The sequence below is a fragment of the Neopsephotus bourkii genome, unplaced genomic scaffold (genome assembly GCF_033783945.1).
Source record: "Neopsephotus bourkii isolate Nb327-2 ecotype Australia unplaced genomic scaffold, CSIRO-AGI_Nbou_v1 NB_1113, whole genome shotgun sequence".
Lineage (NCBI taxonomy): Eukaryota > Metazoa > Chordata > Aves > Psittaciformes > Psittacidae > Neopsephotus > Neopsephotus bourkii.
In genome coordinates, this window is record NW_026901600.1 from 93,650 (window position 1) to 112,657 (window position 19,008).

At 41.1% G+C, this 19,008-nt stretch overlaps 1 protein-coding gene across 4 annotated transcripts in view; it reads right to left on the reverse strand.

The window, feature by feature from the left end:
- ST8SIA5 (ST8 alpha-N-acetyl-neuraminide alpha-2,8-sialyltransferase 5) overlaps positions 1-19,008 on the reverse strand; it is an 83,722-nt gene that overhangs the window by 10,085 nt on the left and 54,629 nt on the right. For all 4 annotated transcript variants that reach the window (XM_061362275.1, XM_061362276.1, XM_061362278.1 and 1 more), the window contains 4 exons: positions 9,493-9,585; positions 6,263-6,349; positions 3,953-4,097; positions 1,964-2,076 (listed from right to left, as the gene is read on the reverse strand). In XM_061362275.1, coding sequence (XP_061218259.1) covers positions 1,964-2,076; positions 3,953-4,097; positions 6,263-6,349; positions 9,493-9,585 — 438 coding nt within the window. The remainder of the gene's footprint in view (positions 1-1,963; positions 2,077-3,952; positions 4,098-6,262; positions 6,350-9,492; positions 9,586-19,008) is intronic.

Sequence of the window (19,008 nt, forward strand, 5' to 3'; positions counted from 1 at the left end):
GTCCTAGGACCAAAAATTTATCCCTGCATAGAGATCTCTAAATGCACCCAGTGTTCCATCACATATCTCTACTCTGGCCAGTAGATGGAGATAGACAATAACAACCAGTAAATGCAGTTCATGTGTGTGTAGTTTATCTATTCCATTGTACTGTAATTAATTGCTATCATAATTTATTTCATAGAAAAATACTGTTTGTGTCCTGTTGGCCACAATCTTCTGGACTACAGAAGATTTTCCTAGATGTCCTGAAGTTATCACCAAATGTTAGCAGTGCCCCATGGGCTGGTTTTGACATATTTCAAATAATTATTTCATTGGTGACCAAGATAGTGATTCCTGACAGTCTGGTGGACTGGTTTTAGACTGGAAGGTAGATGTGTACAGACCTAACCTTAAACACAGGCGTTGCTTTAAAATTGATGTCAGCAGACCTTAGGCTTTTAAACACAAGCATGTCTTTGTGCACAATGCTGGTTCCATGCATTTTGGAGATGGGGAACCAGGGATTTCTTTTGCATAAGTCCAGATGTATTTATTAATTTCAGTTCTACTTAAGCCTCTATCTAGTTAGTCACTGGTACCAACAACAATCCGATTTCTAAGTAAGTTCTATAGTGATTCGATCAGCTCTTTTTTAATCTGGTTTTGGTACAGTTTGAGGGAGCGTAACAGTGGTAAAAAGGGACCACCATTCTTATACAGGAATTATGACATTTGCTGCCCATATTTCCACTTCTACTCATCAGCTTGTCATTTTCATGTGTAACATGTACCACTCCTTTCAACCGTACCGATAGCTATGTGCCAATACCATAGGAGGGAGTCTACGATAATTATGTAATGTATATGGGGTACACTAGGCTTTTAAGGAGCAAATTATGTAAAGCTTGGACTGTTTCACAGATTAAAACTAAGACAATAGCTCCCTATAAAGTAATCACAAGAGGAAGACACAAGGGTCTGAAAACAATGAATAGTGAAGGGAAGACCTGTGCAATTTTATTTATCATGTGATGCCAAATTAAATTAAGAATGCAATGAGCCAAAATATGGCTTAAGTTTTGCTGGTATGAAATCAGATAAATTCACTAATTTATGCACAGTTATTCTAAACTAACAGCAACATAAAGAAGAACAGAAAATAGCCCAATATTATTCTCTTCTACAGAACAGGTCATGAATCTGTGATCTATCTGTCATATGGCATGACCCAGGCAAAGAGCTAAACAGGATTTAGAGACGGATTAGTCATGACTATGAATAATTAAAACATCTTTCCCATATATATTAAGGATGATAAAAGTGCTGCTGTACTCTGCTATCCAGGGACACATATTGTAGGACATCCTAGTTTATGCAAAACCTGGATAACTCCACATATCTTGGGGAGCACAATACAAAGACACTCAGCCTTCAAAGTTATTCAGGCATCCCTGCACACCCTGGAGACTCCAATTACTGAAACTCCCATTATCCAGCTCCACTCCAGTGGAGCTCTGCAACACCTCAGAAGCACAACTCTTAGACATGTGAGATGCTCATCATGGAGCAATTAACAACTGGCCAAGATGTTATGTGCTTGTTGCTTAACAGAGGTTGTGCCTCTGGTTTAGGACTGCACAATAAACCCATCATATCCACAGGATGTTGCTTACAGGCTGAAGTCAATGGAAGGATAAATCATCACCTGAGTACAGGGGATGTTCCAAAAGAGGATATCATGCTTTATCAATAAATCAGTGATTAACCATATGGAGTCAGGGAGAACTACTTCCTCAAATTTTAAAATAAATATTATACAGTAGGTGGGCTGTTTTTGAAACATTACTTTTTGTGCAAAAAGCAGGCTTGATACTGCCAGTTTGGCAAATCCCATGTTTCCATGTGAGAGAGAATAACCTTTCAGTCCTTTATTTGTCATTGAAACAGGCAAAAATGAAATTGGTGCTGTGGTGATTACCGAAACACGAAGTCTGCACTGTCAATCTCCCGGCCACATCCGCTGTTCTTTAGAATTCCTCCATTCCCAACCACCGCGCATTTCTTAAACTGGGAGCGGTGGTACGGCATATCCTGCAAGATCACAGCAAGGAATCAGTTAAATATCCCGGAACATGGAGGCAATGAGTCTCTTTTTTACTTCTTCCTTTTTTTTTTTTGGTGCAGCTGCATCTTGCTGCAGACACACTAATCATAGGAAGTTGACACTGGTTCTGTCCCGCAATATTCCCATGATATACACGTGAATAGGGTTGTTTTCTCTGCAATTAGATATAGTATAGGCAAATAACTCAGAGGGGGGAAAAAACAATAACCTGATTTTGTCCAGACTTAATAGTGGATGGAGTAATTTTAGAAATTTGCTTTCCCTTTTGATTTCCACATGAGGGCATGAACCATAAAATCAGCATACCCCAGGAACTGCCTTCTGAGCTGCCTACAAATTGCTCGCTCCTCACACTCTGATGTCCTGCTTTTGAGAAGTCTGCTCACTCCAGACCAGCTAGTAAAGCCCAAGAATACTAAGTCAGACAGCATGGCACACTTATTTATCAGAACCTGGACCAGATTTCAGTGCTTGCTACCACTAAGTGTACTAATAGCACCCACGATTATTAATCAGCACTTGTACTACCAGCAGTGCCTATAGGCCAAAATCAGGCACCTTTCTGGACTTGTGTAGGATGCATCCTTTTGTAATCTTCAAGCAAAATTATGTCTTCATATGCAGACATGCAGCTGCTGCTGAAGCCAGAGAGAGTGAAAATCACATCTCTGAGAAGTGGGCCGTTAGGGTGAGAGGGCTGTGACGCAGAATCAAGCCATGCTACACCTTATGAATATGTAGAGATGTGCTTATGTAAGCATGAGAGCACTTGTTTCAGTACATACATATTTTATCAGTAATTTCATACCACAAACTACAGAGAGATGCGATAGTGGCATAACATTTCTGGCTGCATATTCCTAGCATCTTTCCACAGCATTCATAACCCATGAGGCAAAAGGGCATGCAATTACACCTGTCTGAGAAAAGCACGGTTTTGTGGATAATACTCCTAGACTTAGATGTATCCATTCTTTGCACGCTTTCAGATGCTAAAGTGTTTTCCTGGATATAGGCCTGTTCCCTGCTCTGCTCCAGTTCCCCAGATGTACATTTAGATAATAGCACTACCCTACCTATTCATAGTGCTCAAAAAGCAAATGGATTAGAAGTGGTTAGACCCTGAAGGACAACTTTAATGGCACAAATTGAAGTACTTAACTTGAATATTTTTCTTTCTGAAAAGAATAAATTTCAGTTATCCCCTCCAAATATGCCATTTTAAATTCATGAGGTGTGCCCCACAGTAAACAGCAGTCACATAAACCCATTTCTGCATATCAGTCACTATGTGCAATGGGAATTGCCACCTGGTTATAATTTTGAATGGCCCTAAGTTCAAATATTATTTGATGAAAAGGTTTTGAATAATCATTATGATGAATATATTTAAAAATTGTGCAGCCTGTTAACAGATAAACTAGAAACAGAAGTAAGTATAAAAATAGTCTGTCTTTGTGAATATGAACTATAAAATAATCATGCCCTCAAAAAAGGTCTACCCCAAATGTTGGACTTACTGTACATGAATATTGCCCTTAAAAAAGTTCTGATCAATAAGTGTCTCTTTTATTCAGCTTTCTTAACTCATTTCATTAGCCATTTTGCTACTAGGTCAGTAATAAATACAGGAAAATATATATATATTGCATACTAGAGCAGATGACAAATAGACAATAGGATAATCAACTAAAATATAATATAAAAAATAAATGTTTTCAAAGTAAAAGCGATGAAGTTTGTAGAAATGTCAGCCAGCCAACTGCTAAATGCTTGGCTATAGTATCAAATGCAGCAAGTAGAGTGAAGTTGATTCTTCAAATGGGCAGAAGAATGAGGCACCTTTGGAAACATTTTGAAGATCTCCTGGTTGATGTGGAAGATTCCACTAGTATCCACTTCATACTTCAGTTTAGTTCCCAAGGGAGTATTTTTCTGGGTGGTGAACAGAAAGGCAGGGGCATTGCAACACTTCGACAAAGTAGACCTGTAAAATTAAAAGAGAGAAATAAGATCAAGGATGCTTTAGGAGCTGCAATTACTACTATTCCTAAAAAGGCTGAGAAAGTTGGGGCTGTTCAGCCTGGAGAAGAGAAGGCTGCATGGAGACCTCATAGCAGCCTTCCAGTATCTGAAGGGAGGCAATAGGGATGTTGGGGAGGGACTATTCATTAGGGAGTGTAGTGATAGGACAAGGGGTAATGGATTCAGACTTAAACAGGGGAAGTTTAGATTGGATATAAGGAAGAAGTTCTTTACTGTAAGGGTGGTGAGGCATTGGAATGGGTTGCCCAGGGAAGTTGTGAATGCTCCATCCCTGGCTAGTTAGCTAGATTTTCCTTTAGAAAATTTCAGATTTAGTGAAATTTACCCCGAGTGAGTAATTTACAGGGAAAAAAAATTAAAAAAAAAAAAAAAGAAAATGAGAAATGAGATCTCTATACCTGCCTTTTCTAGACTGCAGGAAATACATGTGCAAATTATGCCCTGCTCCAGACCCTGAAGCTGAGCTTCTGTCCCTACAAACCATCTTAATGAATTAGTCCCTCTCTGCTTAGAGGTCTTTCACCTTTTGTAAACCATTTACTCATCACTGGGCAAGAAACGTAGGGGTTAAAGTATTCATCTGGGGATGTGGAAAACTTGGCAAGGGAGGGACTTAAATACAGCAGGACCTAAAGACACTACCCCACTTACCAGACAACTGTGGATTACAAAAACTGTGTGTCGTGGTTTAAACCCAGCCAGCCAGCTTGTGGAGGTGTCTTTCAAAAACTTTCAAAGGTCTTAGTTTTGCCTTTGACCTTATATATGTGCATCAGGAACACGATGTGGCCCCAACAGATGGATGCTAAGCAGACAGGTCTCAATGCACTGTATAGGGTGTATAGCACAGTGCACCCTGCATAATGTGCTGGTGCTAGTGGCCTGAGACAGAACGACGGTCCTCCTTAGATAGTCCTTTTTGATTGTCCCTACCTCTGGGGTGGCCACCTTATTTCAATGTGCTCCTCTCCACACTTCAATGTGCTTCATTCTGGGTACAGTCACTAGTTCCCTTACTCCAAACAGTCTTCAAGATGGTAGGCTGTAATCCTGAATGGCTCCTGTCTTCAATACGGGCTCTGACAATTGCCCATCAAGTCACTTCCAGAAAAAAAAAAGTATACTAAAATCCCTAAAAAACTTCTGTGTGGAGCTCACGTTGGAAAAACTGTTATGAGCCTGGGACTAACAATTAGTTATTTTTAAAGATGTTAATGACTAACTCAGCACATGCATTTTCACATTCTCTCATTAACTTATGACAGCTAGTTCCTGGAATCACGCAAGACAATTCAGGAGAAAACTGTGGGGCCTTTTTCTAAACAACAGAACTGGATCTTGCCAGTGACTTAGAGACTTAACCAGTCTATGTTCCACTTACTCTGAAATAATGTGTTTTCTCTAGACCTCCTCAAATTTGGCCTCAAATATATCAACATTCAACATTCAAATATTGGTTTGGCTTCATTCTACTACTGCTTCCACAAGTCCAGTTTCAAAAGTTGTATTTTGAAAGCATCCTGGTGGATCTTCAGCAAAGAGGAAGTCACATGCAGGAAGACAGAGTGCTACAGTAATTGACCGCAGAGGTCTCCAAAGACCAGTTAAAGTATCTAGACAGTCAGGGAGTAACAGCTTTTAATAAAAAAAAATAAATAAAAAAGTCATAAACAGAGTCTGACAGTATCTAAACCACCACAGGAAAATCCCATTTGAGCATTTTGAGGGACAAACTAGATGTCTTGCCAATGATGTTACCAATTTTACACCACCAGAGAGTTAGGCTGATGCATTAGGCGCAGCCATTAAGGCTTGGCTTCTTCCTCACTTCTGCCTGAATCATACCTGGAAGTCTTTCCTATACCAGATTCCCTGCCTCTCCTGGTAAGACTGTTCCACATGCCAGAACAGCCCCCCTTTCACTGCTGCTGTTGACTTCTTTAAGCAGAAAAAAGTCTGTATTTATTCAAAAGGATGACACTCCAACAGTAACAGTGATTAAACACTTACTTTTGCTACCCATACAAAGGTTTGATCTCTCTACAGGAAGCTAAACTTACACTAAAGTAAAACGTACTCAGCCTTACTAATGTGGACCATTCTTACTTTAGTAAATTAGCTTCTGTGACATTCATCTCCCATTTGCACATCTGTAGGTTCTTCCATCTGTCAAACAATTCAGTCTGTTTCACCCTAAAACATAAAAAGAAAGAAAATTAAATTTCAGCTTGTTACAAAGGCTTCATTTCCTAAAACAGCTGCAGCCAGGGGATCTTGCTTCTGAAAGTCTAGTGAATGCAAAATCTTAGTATTTTATTTCCTCTTCTGCTCAGACATACCATCTCTAAACCATGAAGACACAAGTACAAATGGACCTCTCCAGATATTTGGGCCTAGTTTCTATTCCCTGATAGGAACTCTCCATTTCTTCAGGATAAAAAAAGCAGTATCAAGCAAGAAACATCTAATGTACGTCTGTCCACAGTCTGCTGGGAAGCTAATGAGTGTCTGGCAACTACAGCAGCTTTGGGAAGGAAAGTTGCACCTAGCAGATGGGTCCGGCAGAGGAGGTATTGGAAAAGAGGATACTTCAGATAATCTGGCTAACTACCATTACATTTTGGTGAGGTTATCTTAATCTGTGAGATGCTACAGAACAGCACAGTTGCTAAATCCATTTTATAAATTGCAAGAGTACACATGTAGGGATAAGCATCTGTGACCGCAAGAGGACATGAAAAGCTCTTTACGTAAGGATCTCTCCCTCCCTCTCTGTTAGCAAATATACTTTTAACTATATCCAAAAAATGGCATTCCTATGTCTACTAGGCTGATATAAGATGACATATTTTTGGTGATATCATCAATTCCAACCACTTCAACATTAGAGTTCATATATGTATTTGGACAACAAGGATAATGAAGGCCTTATCTAGAGTTAGGGAGCAATTGCATAATCCGGAAATTCTGAAGTCTGAAATTACTTTAAGACTGATAGATCTTAATGCGTTGTCTTCAGGGAGGGCTTTGGATGTTTGAATAAAGCAAATACCTTTAAGATAATTATATATTTAAAGTGAGTAGAACTTAGGAATTCCCAGGAATTAGGTCATACTGTACTTTCTGTAGCCCACCAGAGCACATTAACTTGGAAATCTTCCATTACTGTAAGGACTGAGTTAGGAAATGTAGCACATTAGAAGCAAGCCCATCAGAAGAACCTAGCATAGTAAAAAAGCTTGATGTCAAATGGCATCTCCATAAAAGCAAGCTAACTCTATCTAGCTGAGCAGGAGTATACTACCTTCTACATGCCAGTGGATAAAATGAAGAAGAAAAATTACTAATTCACTGTACTATCTGATAAGTATGGAGAAAAACAATTAAAAACTCCCCATCTTCAGCAAAACACTGGCAGAAGTGTGACATTCTCACCCTTTCTATTTATGTTTAAGCACTGCAAGTCAGTAAGCAGTGCAAATTTGTTAGTTGCGTATTCCCTTCATCCAGTACCAAATGCAGAAAATAAGGACATAACCTACATTTTTATGTGCATGAAGTCAGTGAGGGAAACATGCTCTAAATTATGCACACCTGGAGAAACAAATTGATATTCTGTAGCCTCCACTGCTTAATGCTATGCACTTGCATAGCTGCATTTTCAGCTAGGATTCTCAGTGTGCTTTACAGAACTTAATAAAGTATGTGGATTGTAAGATTACTAACCCAGTGGTTTTAGATATGTAAGGGATTAGGTATAATTCCAGCACCTAAACTCAGTGCAATGATGAAAATACAAAAGGACAACGCAAAAAATACTCTGCTATGCTCTGCCCAATGAGTTTCATTGGCAACCTCACTTTTTGGCCCTATTCCATCACTATGAATTCATGGATGCACCTCATTCAACTCATTAGTTTCCTGATGAAGGGACCACAAAAAACAAATTCTGGGTATTTTGTTGTTTCTGTTAATTACATTTTCATTATTTTTACTGAATGTTATTAAGTTGTGGAACTCATTGCTGGTTGAGGCAGTCAAAAATACAAATGGGCTCAGAAAAGATATAAACAAATTAACAGAGAAGCCTATTGTCTGCTCTTATTACTGTAGTCTTATTACTGTAGTCTTATTACAGGATCTACCACCTAGCAAGTCCCCATGATGCTATATGTTATCAGGTACAGCTAACCTTTTTGTTTAATTTCTTAGCCTTTGCTACTGGCCATTGTCAATGACAGAGCTATGAGTCATTCTGGCTGTTCTTACTCTTGCTGTGAGTCATTCTGGCTGTTCTTATTCTTTAATTACCTGGTATTGAGTATTAAACTGGATTTTATTCCAAAGACTGATAATGGGTCTGATTAAAATGCCTCAGTGTATGTGAAAAGCCTCCTTTTTTTCTTAAATGGACCTTAGGTCAAATTCTGATGTCACTACTTGTACATATAAGATAACCTCTAGCCTCAGAAATTTTTGATGCAATACCTATTGATGGGATCTCTTGAGCCTTGTATGTTTTGACAATGTCATTATAAGTTATGATTTTCATCCTACCTGAAAAGTAACCTTTGCATTTGGGTCACAACAACCCCATTCAATGCTTCAGGCTTGGGGAAAAGTGGCTGGAAAGCTGCTCATGGAAAAGGACATGGGGGTGCTGATTGACAGAGCTGAACATGAGCAGCTTGTATTCAGGCAGCCAAGAATGCCAGCAGCATCCTGGCCTCTATCAGCAACAGTATGGCAGCAGGGCCAAGGCAGTGATCATCCCCCTGTATTGGGCACTGGTGAGGCTGCTCCTCAAATCCTGTGCTCAATTCTGAGCCCCTAACTACAAGAGAGATATTGAGGTGCTGGAGAGGGGCCAGAGAAGGGCAATGGAGTGGGAGCAGGGCCTGGAGCACAAATGTGATGAGGAATGGCTGAGGGACCTGGGGGTGTTTAGCCTGGAGAAGGCTCAGGGGGGACCTTATCGCTCCCTACAACTGCCTGACAGGAGGGTGGAGCCAGGAGGGGCTGGGCTCTGCTCCCAAGGAACAAGGGATGGGACAAGAGGAAACGGCCTCAAGCTGCACCATGGCAGGTTTAGACTGGAGTTTAGAAAAATTTCTTCAAACAGCGGATAATCACGCATTGGAACAGGCTGCCCAGGGCTATGGTGGAGTCACCATGCCTGAAAGTGTTCACAAACTGTGTAGATTAGACCCTTAGTGACATGGTTTAGTGGTGGCCTTGGCAGTGCTGGGGTAATGGCTGGAGCTGATGATCTTCAAGGTCTTCTCCAAACAAGGTGATTCTATGATTCTTTTTAGCAAGCATTCATTCATACTTACATAGATAAAACCTTCACCTCAATGATGTCGTGCCGTAATTCCAAGCATTTAGTAGAGTTGTATTCCAAAGGTCCTTCATAAAACTCAAAATACCTGAAGAAAAACAAGATTACAAATAAGGCTTAGACTAGCATACTTCTTTACCCATCAGCAGCAATTTGCTTAATGTTGTTAGTTATGATTTTTGCCTAACTTTACACTATGCTCTCTGGCCCATAGGCTCGTTATTACTTCACAGAAAACACAATGTCATTGATGATGGTAGAACAGACACCCATGTCCACTTTGTCCATCTCTACAGGAGTTCATCTCTTTTGTAGGCACCAACAAGGATCAAATACCTTTCCAGCAGTCAGCACGTGGCAGCTGCCACTGAAAGTCAGGGAAAAGCACCGATCACTTGAGGAACACTGCTCCCATCATCTTTTGGTGTCTGAATATGCTGAAAAGAGTACCTTAAAGTTTGCTCTTGGGTAGCAAGCAAAGTGCTGGAGGCTGCACCTTGTCTGTGGAGACTTGCATAGCTCTATGCATTTGATATTTTAATTGGGATTTACTCTTTCGGTATATTTGGAGGGGATGGGAACCTGGGATTTTCTTCTCCAAAAAACCGAGTTGGCTTTGAGAATGAAAGGATTTGAATGCTCAGAACACATGACAGTGCTGTTCTTAATTAAAATATTGACATAATTTTTTTTTTTGCTGTTGTTAAATTCCTCTGCCTTAGCCATCAGACTGAAGGGGAAACAAAACACAGTGGTAGCTACTCATGTTTAGGGGCCAGAGAAAGCCCAGGTTGTGTAGTGAATTCAAAGAGATTGTATTCAAATGACAAAAAATATTTAGGGTTTAAACCAAACTCTGTATCAGTTTCACCATTTATCATTAGAAGTCTGTATTAAAACCTAATACGTAAAACCTGTGCATACCCACATAGCAGTTATGAGCATAATGAAGAAATACAAGGAAACAACCTGGAGGAGTAGGTATTATGATAAAGGTTAGAGCAAGTTATTTTGATGAATCCTTTAAATTATCAGAATTCATGAGGCTGTAACTCCAAACTATGCTTTGAATTTTCAATATGAAAGAAAAACATGAGATTTGTGGAAGAGCTTTATTTAAACTATCACTAGAAACGTAATATTTTGGGTTTGTGTCATTTTAACATACTACCATGTTTGATCCAAATGTCTGTTCAGTTCTGAATATATGATCCTTAAGTAGGAAGGACTTTTTAGCTTCCTTAGCAGTTCATGTTTGTAGTTAATATCAAAATTTTGGGGGATCCAAAATTGATCTGTTCTGGGGAAGTGCTAAGCACTTACACACCCCACGGGAACTGTAGGTAGGGAGTGTCCAGAAAACATCTCCAGGTATCTGCAACAGGGCATCCAAAGGCCAGAAGCATCTAAAAGCAAGCAGCTTCTGAATTTTGCCTTTTAATTACATCCAGACACCAATGTGATAAAGCAAGGAAGAGAGAAGCCCATAAAAGGGAGAAAGGGACTACAGTATGTGACTGGAAGAAGCCAAAGAGCCTCCCAGAGCAATCTGCTACCAATTAGGAACGTTTCTATCTTGTCAGAGGCTGCTTTAGGAAGTGTCTCCCTCACCTCTTTCTGAGGTTTTCACCACCTCAGCTTTTAAAAATCCCAAACCAACCATTTCTGTGATCCAGTGAGGGCGGAAAACCTTGAGACTGAAAGGAGGAAGCCTATGCCTAGAATCTGGCAGGAGGAGAACATCATAGATTCCTAATAAAGAGGTAATCTGATTACTGTCAGAAAAAAAAACCCAAACCAAATAGCTCAGCAATCTTTAAAATATGTGACTATTTGGAAATCTGTTGGCATATTCTTTAAGGCAATGAAACAGTGGCTGCCCCATCCCTGACAGTGTTCAAGGCCAGGCTGGATGGGGCTATGAGAAGCCTACTCTAGTGGAAGGTGTCCCTGACCATGGCAGAGGCTTGTAACTAGATGAGATTTAAGGTTCCTTCCAACCCAAACCCATTTCATGATTCTATGAAATTACAGTATTTATAGCACTCCACAAACAGTGACAAATGTGTGAGAAGATTTCCAGAGCCTCCGGAAAGGAGATACAGTACACGTAACATGAACCTTCATCTGGACTCTCACCAAAAAGCTTGGGGTCTCCTTCCAACTCAATCGTTCACCTGGGCATTCAGCCTTCACTAAAGAGTAGATGAGACCCATTGCACTGGCACCATCTTCTGTGTGCATGGCTTGTTGAGCTGGACCTGAGCAACCTCTGTACTCTGAAAGCTGCTCCAACTGAGATTAGATTAAGAACTCACCTGGCTGCACCAGGCCAAAGGCTTGTGCGGATGTACTCCAGATAAAATTAATAAACTACACTGAAATCTCTCTCAGGAGCCAACACCACAGGACTTCTTCCTGGTCACAGAATTTTACAGTGGTGAAGGAGTCCCCTCTGACTACTAGTCCAGACAAACTTTTTCGTCTTTCTGCAATACTCAGTTTTCTTACTGTATTTTGGTGTAACCATTCTTTATTCCTTGCAATCAGACAAGGCTGGGACCCTGAATGTGCATGTTCTACATGTTAGCTAATGGCAGATATACATCCAAATGCAACACTCAGCACATTACACAACACTCCTACCTCTCAGGACATAAGCAACGTCTGTCAGCCTTGACTTTGCCCTTCCACATAACACTGGATTTCAGAATCTGTTTGTGTCTAAGGACAGGTAAGAATGGCAGAAATCTAGATTGATGTGTATTTTTATCTTTCCTGTTCAATTCTTGCTCTGCTGCTAACTTAGAGAACTGCAGCTCAGATACTAGACAGCACATGCTATCACATGGGAATGCTGCAGCAGGGGAAAGCTGGCTTCAGTCCGTGGCACTGGAGACAAAGGTGTCATTTTATGGAACAGAGATGAAATTTCCTGAGTCCCAGCCATTCCCTTTGATCATTGCCTGTATACACAAGCCACAAACCGAAAATAGAAATGAGAAAAGACATGTTACCAAAGAGGCAGAAGGGTAACGATGAAAGTACAAGGTAAAAATAAATCACTTCTGGGTCTGAAAGGAAATCCGCAAGGCAGCATTACACGTGTAGGAGAGTTATTCCATTACACTACAGCTTCAAAAAGCACAGAACTGTCCTGCAAGTCTCTAACTCCCACAGTTAGTTCCAGCTTTTCTAGCAGAGTCATTGGGAGTGTCAAATTCACCATTTGGCATGTTACGGAAGTGCAGGAGGATCCATGAAACAGGCCGGATGACACACTGTCAATGGGACACGTGCCTCCTGCAGCTGCACTGAGTGGGGAGAAGATGCTACTGGCCACAGGGTAAGCTCAACTGAAACTAACTCAATGTGCCTAAGCCATTGAATAATCATCATCTGGGCTGTCACTCACAAGCCCCAAAACCACATCTGAAGCAGTCAGGCACTGCGCCTCCTTAGTGTTAACGCTGCTGATGCTGCACCACCAAGGTTGCCACCATTAATGATGCTACATTAGCATCAAGGAATTCACAAAACAGTATCTGGTCAATAGACTATTAGAAAAAGGTTGTTTTCTTTCTCCTAGGAGAGTTGTTCATGTATTTATTTGCTTCACAGCAATCCCCCCTCTTGCTACAGACACTGAAGCAAATTAGTAGAGGCAGGTTCCTGGACCACTGGCCAACCTTTTCCAGCAGAAGTGGTTCATGTTGCACTTCTCCAGAACACATCTTTTGCACACCGGGTTCTAGCACAAGGAACATGGGTTCCCTCAGCCCCTGCAGATTTCCTTTAAAACCAGCTCCTCCGCTCAGCAGGGTCTGGTCCTTCTGGGAGTGTTTGGAGACCAGCCCCACATGCTCTCCCAGAGGAAGCATCAGTCTCACCCACTCCCTAGGCTCTGAGTGCTGCTTCTGCTTATTAACTCCCACTCTAAACCATGTAGTTCCCTGCGAACAAAGATACACTTGCCTGTCAGAAAGCTTAATTAGCACAAATGGGAACTGTCCTCCTCATCATCTTCCTCAGTGTGATATCCAGCTAAGATATAAGGGTGTACTGCAGTTTATTTTGATTTATGCCCTTGATTAGTGACAAGTGAAAAACCTGACTACACTACTCCTTGTGCTACAGAAAAGGGCTGTGTTTCACCTTTATAAGAATGACAGTCATGTTTTAAATCCACAAAACAGAGTTGATGTGTCTCCAGCAGAATATCCTGTCGCTGCACTGCCTTCACTTCCCCTGCTGAGATCTAAACTGCTTTTACCCACAGAAGGTCATAAGTCTACTGGAAAACCAACACAATAATCCATGATTCTTCACAACAGGGAATCACAGCAAATAGCACAGTTGCACGTGGGATTGCGTTTTCCCATGGCTCACTGCTCTGTGTCCATGCAAGTCAATTGTTGCTTTCAAATCCACATTAAATCCAAACATCAGATGCCATATCTGAACACCACACAAGCTGCAAGTGCTCAGAGAGGACACCACTTTTTTCATGGCTCTCAGCACTGAATGCCCAGAAATGAGATGCTATTCACTCTGTAATTTTCCTTTTTTGACTGAGCCTTACTTCTTTTCCAACCTTCATGTCTCCGATTGCAACCTCACTTCCAGCTGAGCAGCTTACTGAGCTTGCTAGTGAAAGACATATTTGGTTTCCCAGTACACCAGCTAACTCTTAGGTCTTTGATCATCTCCAGCTGGGTTACTCCTGCTTTGAACAAAAGTAAGCTTTTCTTGATCATGGCTACATGAATCCTGCCTTCAAGTGACACTTGGATTGAGGCACTGATTTGTCTGATATATTGAACAAAGGTTTTAAAATACAATTGGGTGTTAAGCATCTTTTAAACAAGAGCATTTTCTCCTGCACAAGCTGCCTTTCCATTTTCATCATTCCTGCAGCACTAGTTCTGCACAGTTTGCAGTGAGGCTGCAGCACTTATGCTGCAAGAGAACAGAGTGTAACATGAAGGATTCCACCTACCCTGCAGGAAAAACAAAGATCTTTCCAAAAATATACATTATCCAGTGACTAAGAGATGAGAATAAATGAACCAAGTTGTGCAGGCTTCTGCTAAATACTAAGAGTACTGTCCAATTAGCAGTGCCTGTGCTCATCAGTATGGACAGACCCATGGCCAGCTGCAGGTCTAGGTTCACCGCCGCTACTCAGGAACATAGCAAGTGTTCCAGAGCACGTTCCCCAAAGCACATGGGGATTCACATTCATCTGACTAGGCTAGAATGGGATTTTCAAACTGCTGTAGCTGAGGTAGAGCATATCATCGCTGTAAGGGCTCTGGAAAACTCATCCAGAGCACAGCAAATTAGGCGTTGAAATCACTTTATCAGAGAGCCCATTGTGACTAAATCGCTTTGATTCTACTAATATTTCTATGTAACAACATCAAAACCTACAAGATTTAGTCAAAAGATTTAAGGGTCTGACATCAATATAGTGAGCTTTTTCCCCACAAAGAATGGATCCCACCACTTGACATGGCATATTCTCCTAAGATTACTTTGACATCATTTGGAAGGCACAATCCCAGTCTGGTAGATAAAGAAGTTGATGTAGAGGATCTCAAAGGTCCTTTCTGACCTAAATGATTCTGTAAGCGGCAGGTAAGTCCATGGCAGGCAGAAACAGAAACCTTGGGCTCTGCTCTCATAGAGCTGCACAGTGTCTCTGACTACCATCAAGAACAAGAGCAGTCTCTGAAGTTGATGGAACTCATAACAATCTTTCATACTGTACATTGCAAAAGAAAACACCTGTGGACATACTGATGTTAAATGAGATCCCCCTGCTCTCACAGTTGGCAAGTGAAGCAGAAATGTTCTATGTCCCTAGATTAATTTACACTTCATTCGGGCTGTGGCACAAAAAAAATCACACTGCTGCATGTGTTTCTGCCAACTGAGAGTTGTGTTGACTTGTCCACTAGCAGATGGTGCTTGAAAGACCGAGCTGAAAGAGAAGGTGCTGTGGGCACAAAGAAAGATGGAGAAGCAACAGTGTTCTGTTATGTAGGTTCATTAAATAATTCAACTACTTCCTTGGCGACAACAAATACAAAAAAAGATGGTTTTCATTTCTCCTGGTGACCAGCCATTGATGCCAATGTCACTGGCATTCAGTGGTTTAAACTTTTTACCATCTTTGTCTAAAATGCTACCTGATTTAGTAGATGTCTAACTGATCATGAACTTTCAGTATATGGTTGCAGTTGTGAATAAAATGTGTCACTATAAACTGTCATGTAAAAACATAAAAATGTAAGCAAGAGAAAATGGTCATACATCTTTGTATGCACTATGTGGTAATGGCTCTTCTGAATTACTGCACCCGGTTCTGGTATTTCATCTCTGAGGGTTTGAGATGTCGGTGGGAGTTACAAAAGGACCTGCAGAAATTAGTTGGGTTCTAAAAAGTATGAGAGGCGTATGAAGCTTAATCTAAACATATGGTGACTGAGTAGGGCAACACTGTACCAGGAAGCAATTAGTAGTGACAGGAAGCTTTTTAGTACAGTATAGCAAGGAAAAATAAAATCCAATGGCTGGAAGCTAAAGACAGAAATGGCATTTCTAATGCAAGGATGGTTTTCTTTCTAGAAGAACCAGAGTAATGAAAAAAAAAATAAAAATCAAGAGCTGTAATTCTTGTACAAGAGCTCATGCATCCCAGGAGATTCAAGTAACTGAGGTTAAAAGCTATTAACCCATGAACCTCCTGATTATCCACCTACGATATTTTGAAATGCTTGTTTCTTTACAGTGTGACAAATCTGTCTGGATTGCCATAATAAACAGCATCAGAAATGTCCATCCACCAAGACAAAGTCAGCTTCCCAAGATAGCCTGCTTATCTTCCAAACTATAAAGATTTTTAATTAGAAAAAAAACAAAACAACAAAAGTGTTTCCATGAACCAGCCCTAAATTCATGTGATCTTCCAGATAAGAGGAATGGCTTTTGTATTTCTGTCCTTTAAAAGCAGTTCATTGATAGCTATATGTACTTCACAAGTAACCTTAGAAAAGTGTATTCACCCATCTGTCAAATCTCAGAGGTGCTCCATTTCTAGATTCCCTGTCTGATCTGCTCCCCTGACTTCACACACAGTTTACACGTTTGTACAGTTGACCGTAGCTGTGATACCCTTAGGATATGTTTTTCATAATGACTTTGACAGCTCCTGGCAAACTGGCACTGACATTCTGATCTTGATCTGTCTTCACATCTCAACACACAGATCACACAATAACCGAGTGGGTTGCATTCAAGGGGACCTTTAAGCTCATCTAGTTCCAACCCCTGCCACAGGCAGGGACACCTTCCACTAGAGCAGCTTGCTCCAAGCCCCTGTGTCCAACCTGGCCTTGAACACTGCCAGGGATGGGGCAACCACAGCTTCTCTGGGCACCCTGTGCCAGCGCCTCAGCACCCTCACAGGGAAGAGCTTCTGCCTAAGAGCTCATCTCAGTCTCCCCTCTGGCAGGTTAAAGCCATTCCCCTTGGCCTGTCCTTACAGGCCCTTGTCCAAAGCCCCTCTCCTTCTGTAGACCCCCTTCAGGTACTGGAAGCTGCTCTTAGGTGTTCCCAGAGCCTTCTCTTTATCATTTGAGGATTGTTTGGCTCTTCTACCCAATACCACATTAGCAGTATGAATTGAGGAAACAGCCACTCCAGCTAATTAGCTAATGCTAATGTTGTTCCCTTCTCATCTGTCTACTTACTCTCTCTACAACTGGTCTCATATACTACCCAATACAGCCCTGCTGCAACAGCTGCAGGTGTAACAGCAGGAGCTAAAGCAGAAACAGCCCTAAATGACACAGGAAAATCCAGGGTACTTCTACAGGTTGTTCACCCACCTGTGATAAGCCCACCTTGCAGACCATACTTTCAAATCAACACCACTACCCCCTGTGCTTTCTAGGTCATCTCTCCCACAGATTGCCATGCATCTTTGTTTAGAGATTTTCCTACTGTACAATGTGTCACCTAGAATGATTTATTGGAGAGTATACCGATTTCTAGTTTTAGGTACACTTTGGTGTTTTTTTATTTTCACAGTAGCTGTATAAAAGCAACACTGGCTGCTGACAAGCATCAGTGAGTACATTCTCAGCTACTGTCCTGGCCAATGAGGTCTGATGGCCCAAGGCCTTACTGAAAAATGTGATTTTGTCTGCAAAATGTGATTTTGATGAATCCAACTGATTACACATCTGTTTTGTACCCACTGGGGACAAAGCTCCAGATTTGTCATACTGAAGAATTCACTGTACAAATTGACAGGCCCAAAAGCGTAAAGCTCATGTCTTCTCTCGCCTGTCAAAGGCTTCTGTGGTGTCACCATCTAAGTCTTACGTTGAAATCTTCAATTCAGATGGACCGATGGCAGAGAACATCATAACCCAACCCATATAGCAGAAAGATCATCATATCATTAAGGCAGCTTCTTGGCAACAGAAAATGCTTTAAGCATGAAGACTCAAAATCCCAGTAAGTTGTAAAACAGAGAAATCAGAGAAAACAGAGGAATCAGGGCTCCAGGAAGCAGTTGCACCAGGTAGAACGCTTTATCTGATTCCCCATGTCATGGGTTCAGCAGGACTAACCAAAGAGGTATTCCACACCAGAGCATGTCATGCCCAGTATATAACCTGGGGGCAGTTACCCAGAAGGGGTAGATCACTGCTTGGGGAGGGCTGGGTATCAGTCGGTGGGTGGTGAGCGGTTGTATTCTTTTCCCTCATTATTTCCCTTATCATTATGATTATTGGTGGTAGCAGCAGGGGTTTTTGTCACACCTTAGTTACTGGACCCGTGGGAGTTACATTATTTCAATTCTCCTCCCCATCCCTTCGGGACCTGGGGGGAAGAAGATGGGGAGTGAGCGAACGGCTGCATGTTTTCTGGGTTGCCAGCTGGGCTTAAACCACAACACCCCACAGGGATGTTGTAAGATTTGTAATACATAGTGAAAGATAAAAAGCAAAAGTATTTTTGCTTGAGCAATGGCTCAAGGAAATGGCTCAGAAAAATGGCTCATTTTCTGAAGCTGTGTAATCAACTCCCCTGCACAGTAAAAACATTCCAACTGCAAGCCACACTTTAACTTCATACATTAGTTAAGGTCTGAATTAGCTTATATTGAGATCAATAACATGACATTCTTCGTTTCTCTCCTATTTACAATTTTCATGTGACGTTTAATCTTCACTGTTCATTGGTTTTGATATGGCCACTACTCTCGTGAAGACTGGCTATCTTGCAATTCTAATGCACTTTTATTCTCTCAGTGTCCTTTTGCTTTCAAAGTCCTTCATTTTTATCCAACAAATCACTCCTACAGAATGAGCTGTCAGTGTCTCTACACTATGTATTAAGTTACATAATTAAAACATAAAGAGTAGTTATAGAATATACATGGGTTAATACCACATACGTATGAATAGTTTTGTCCACTTTAGACATCTCTCTG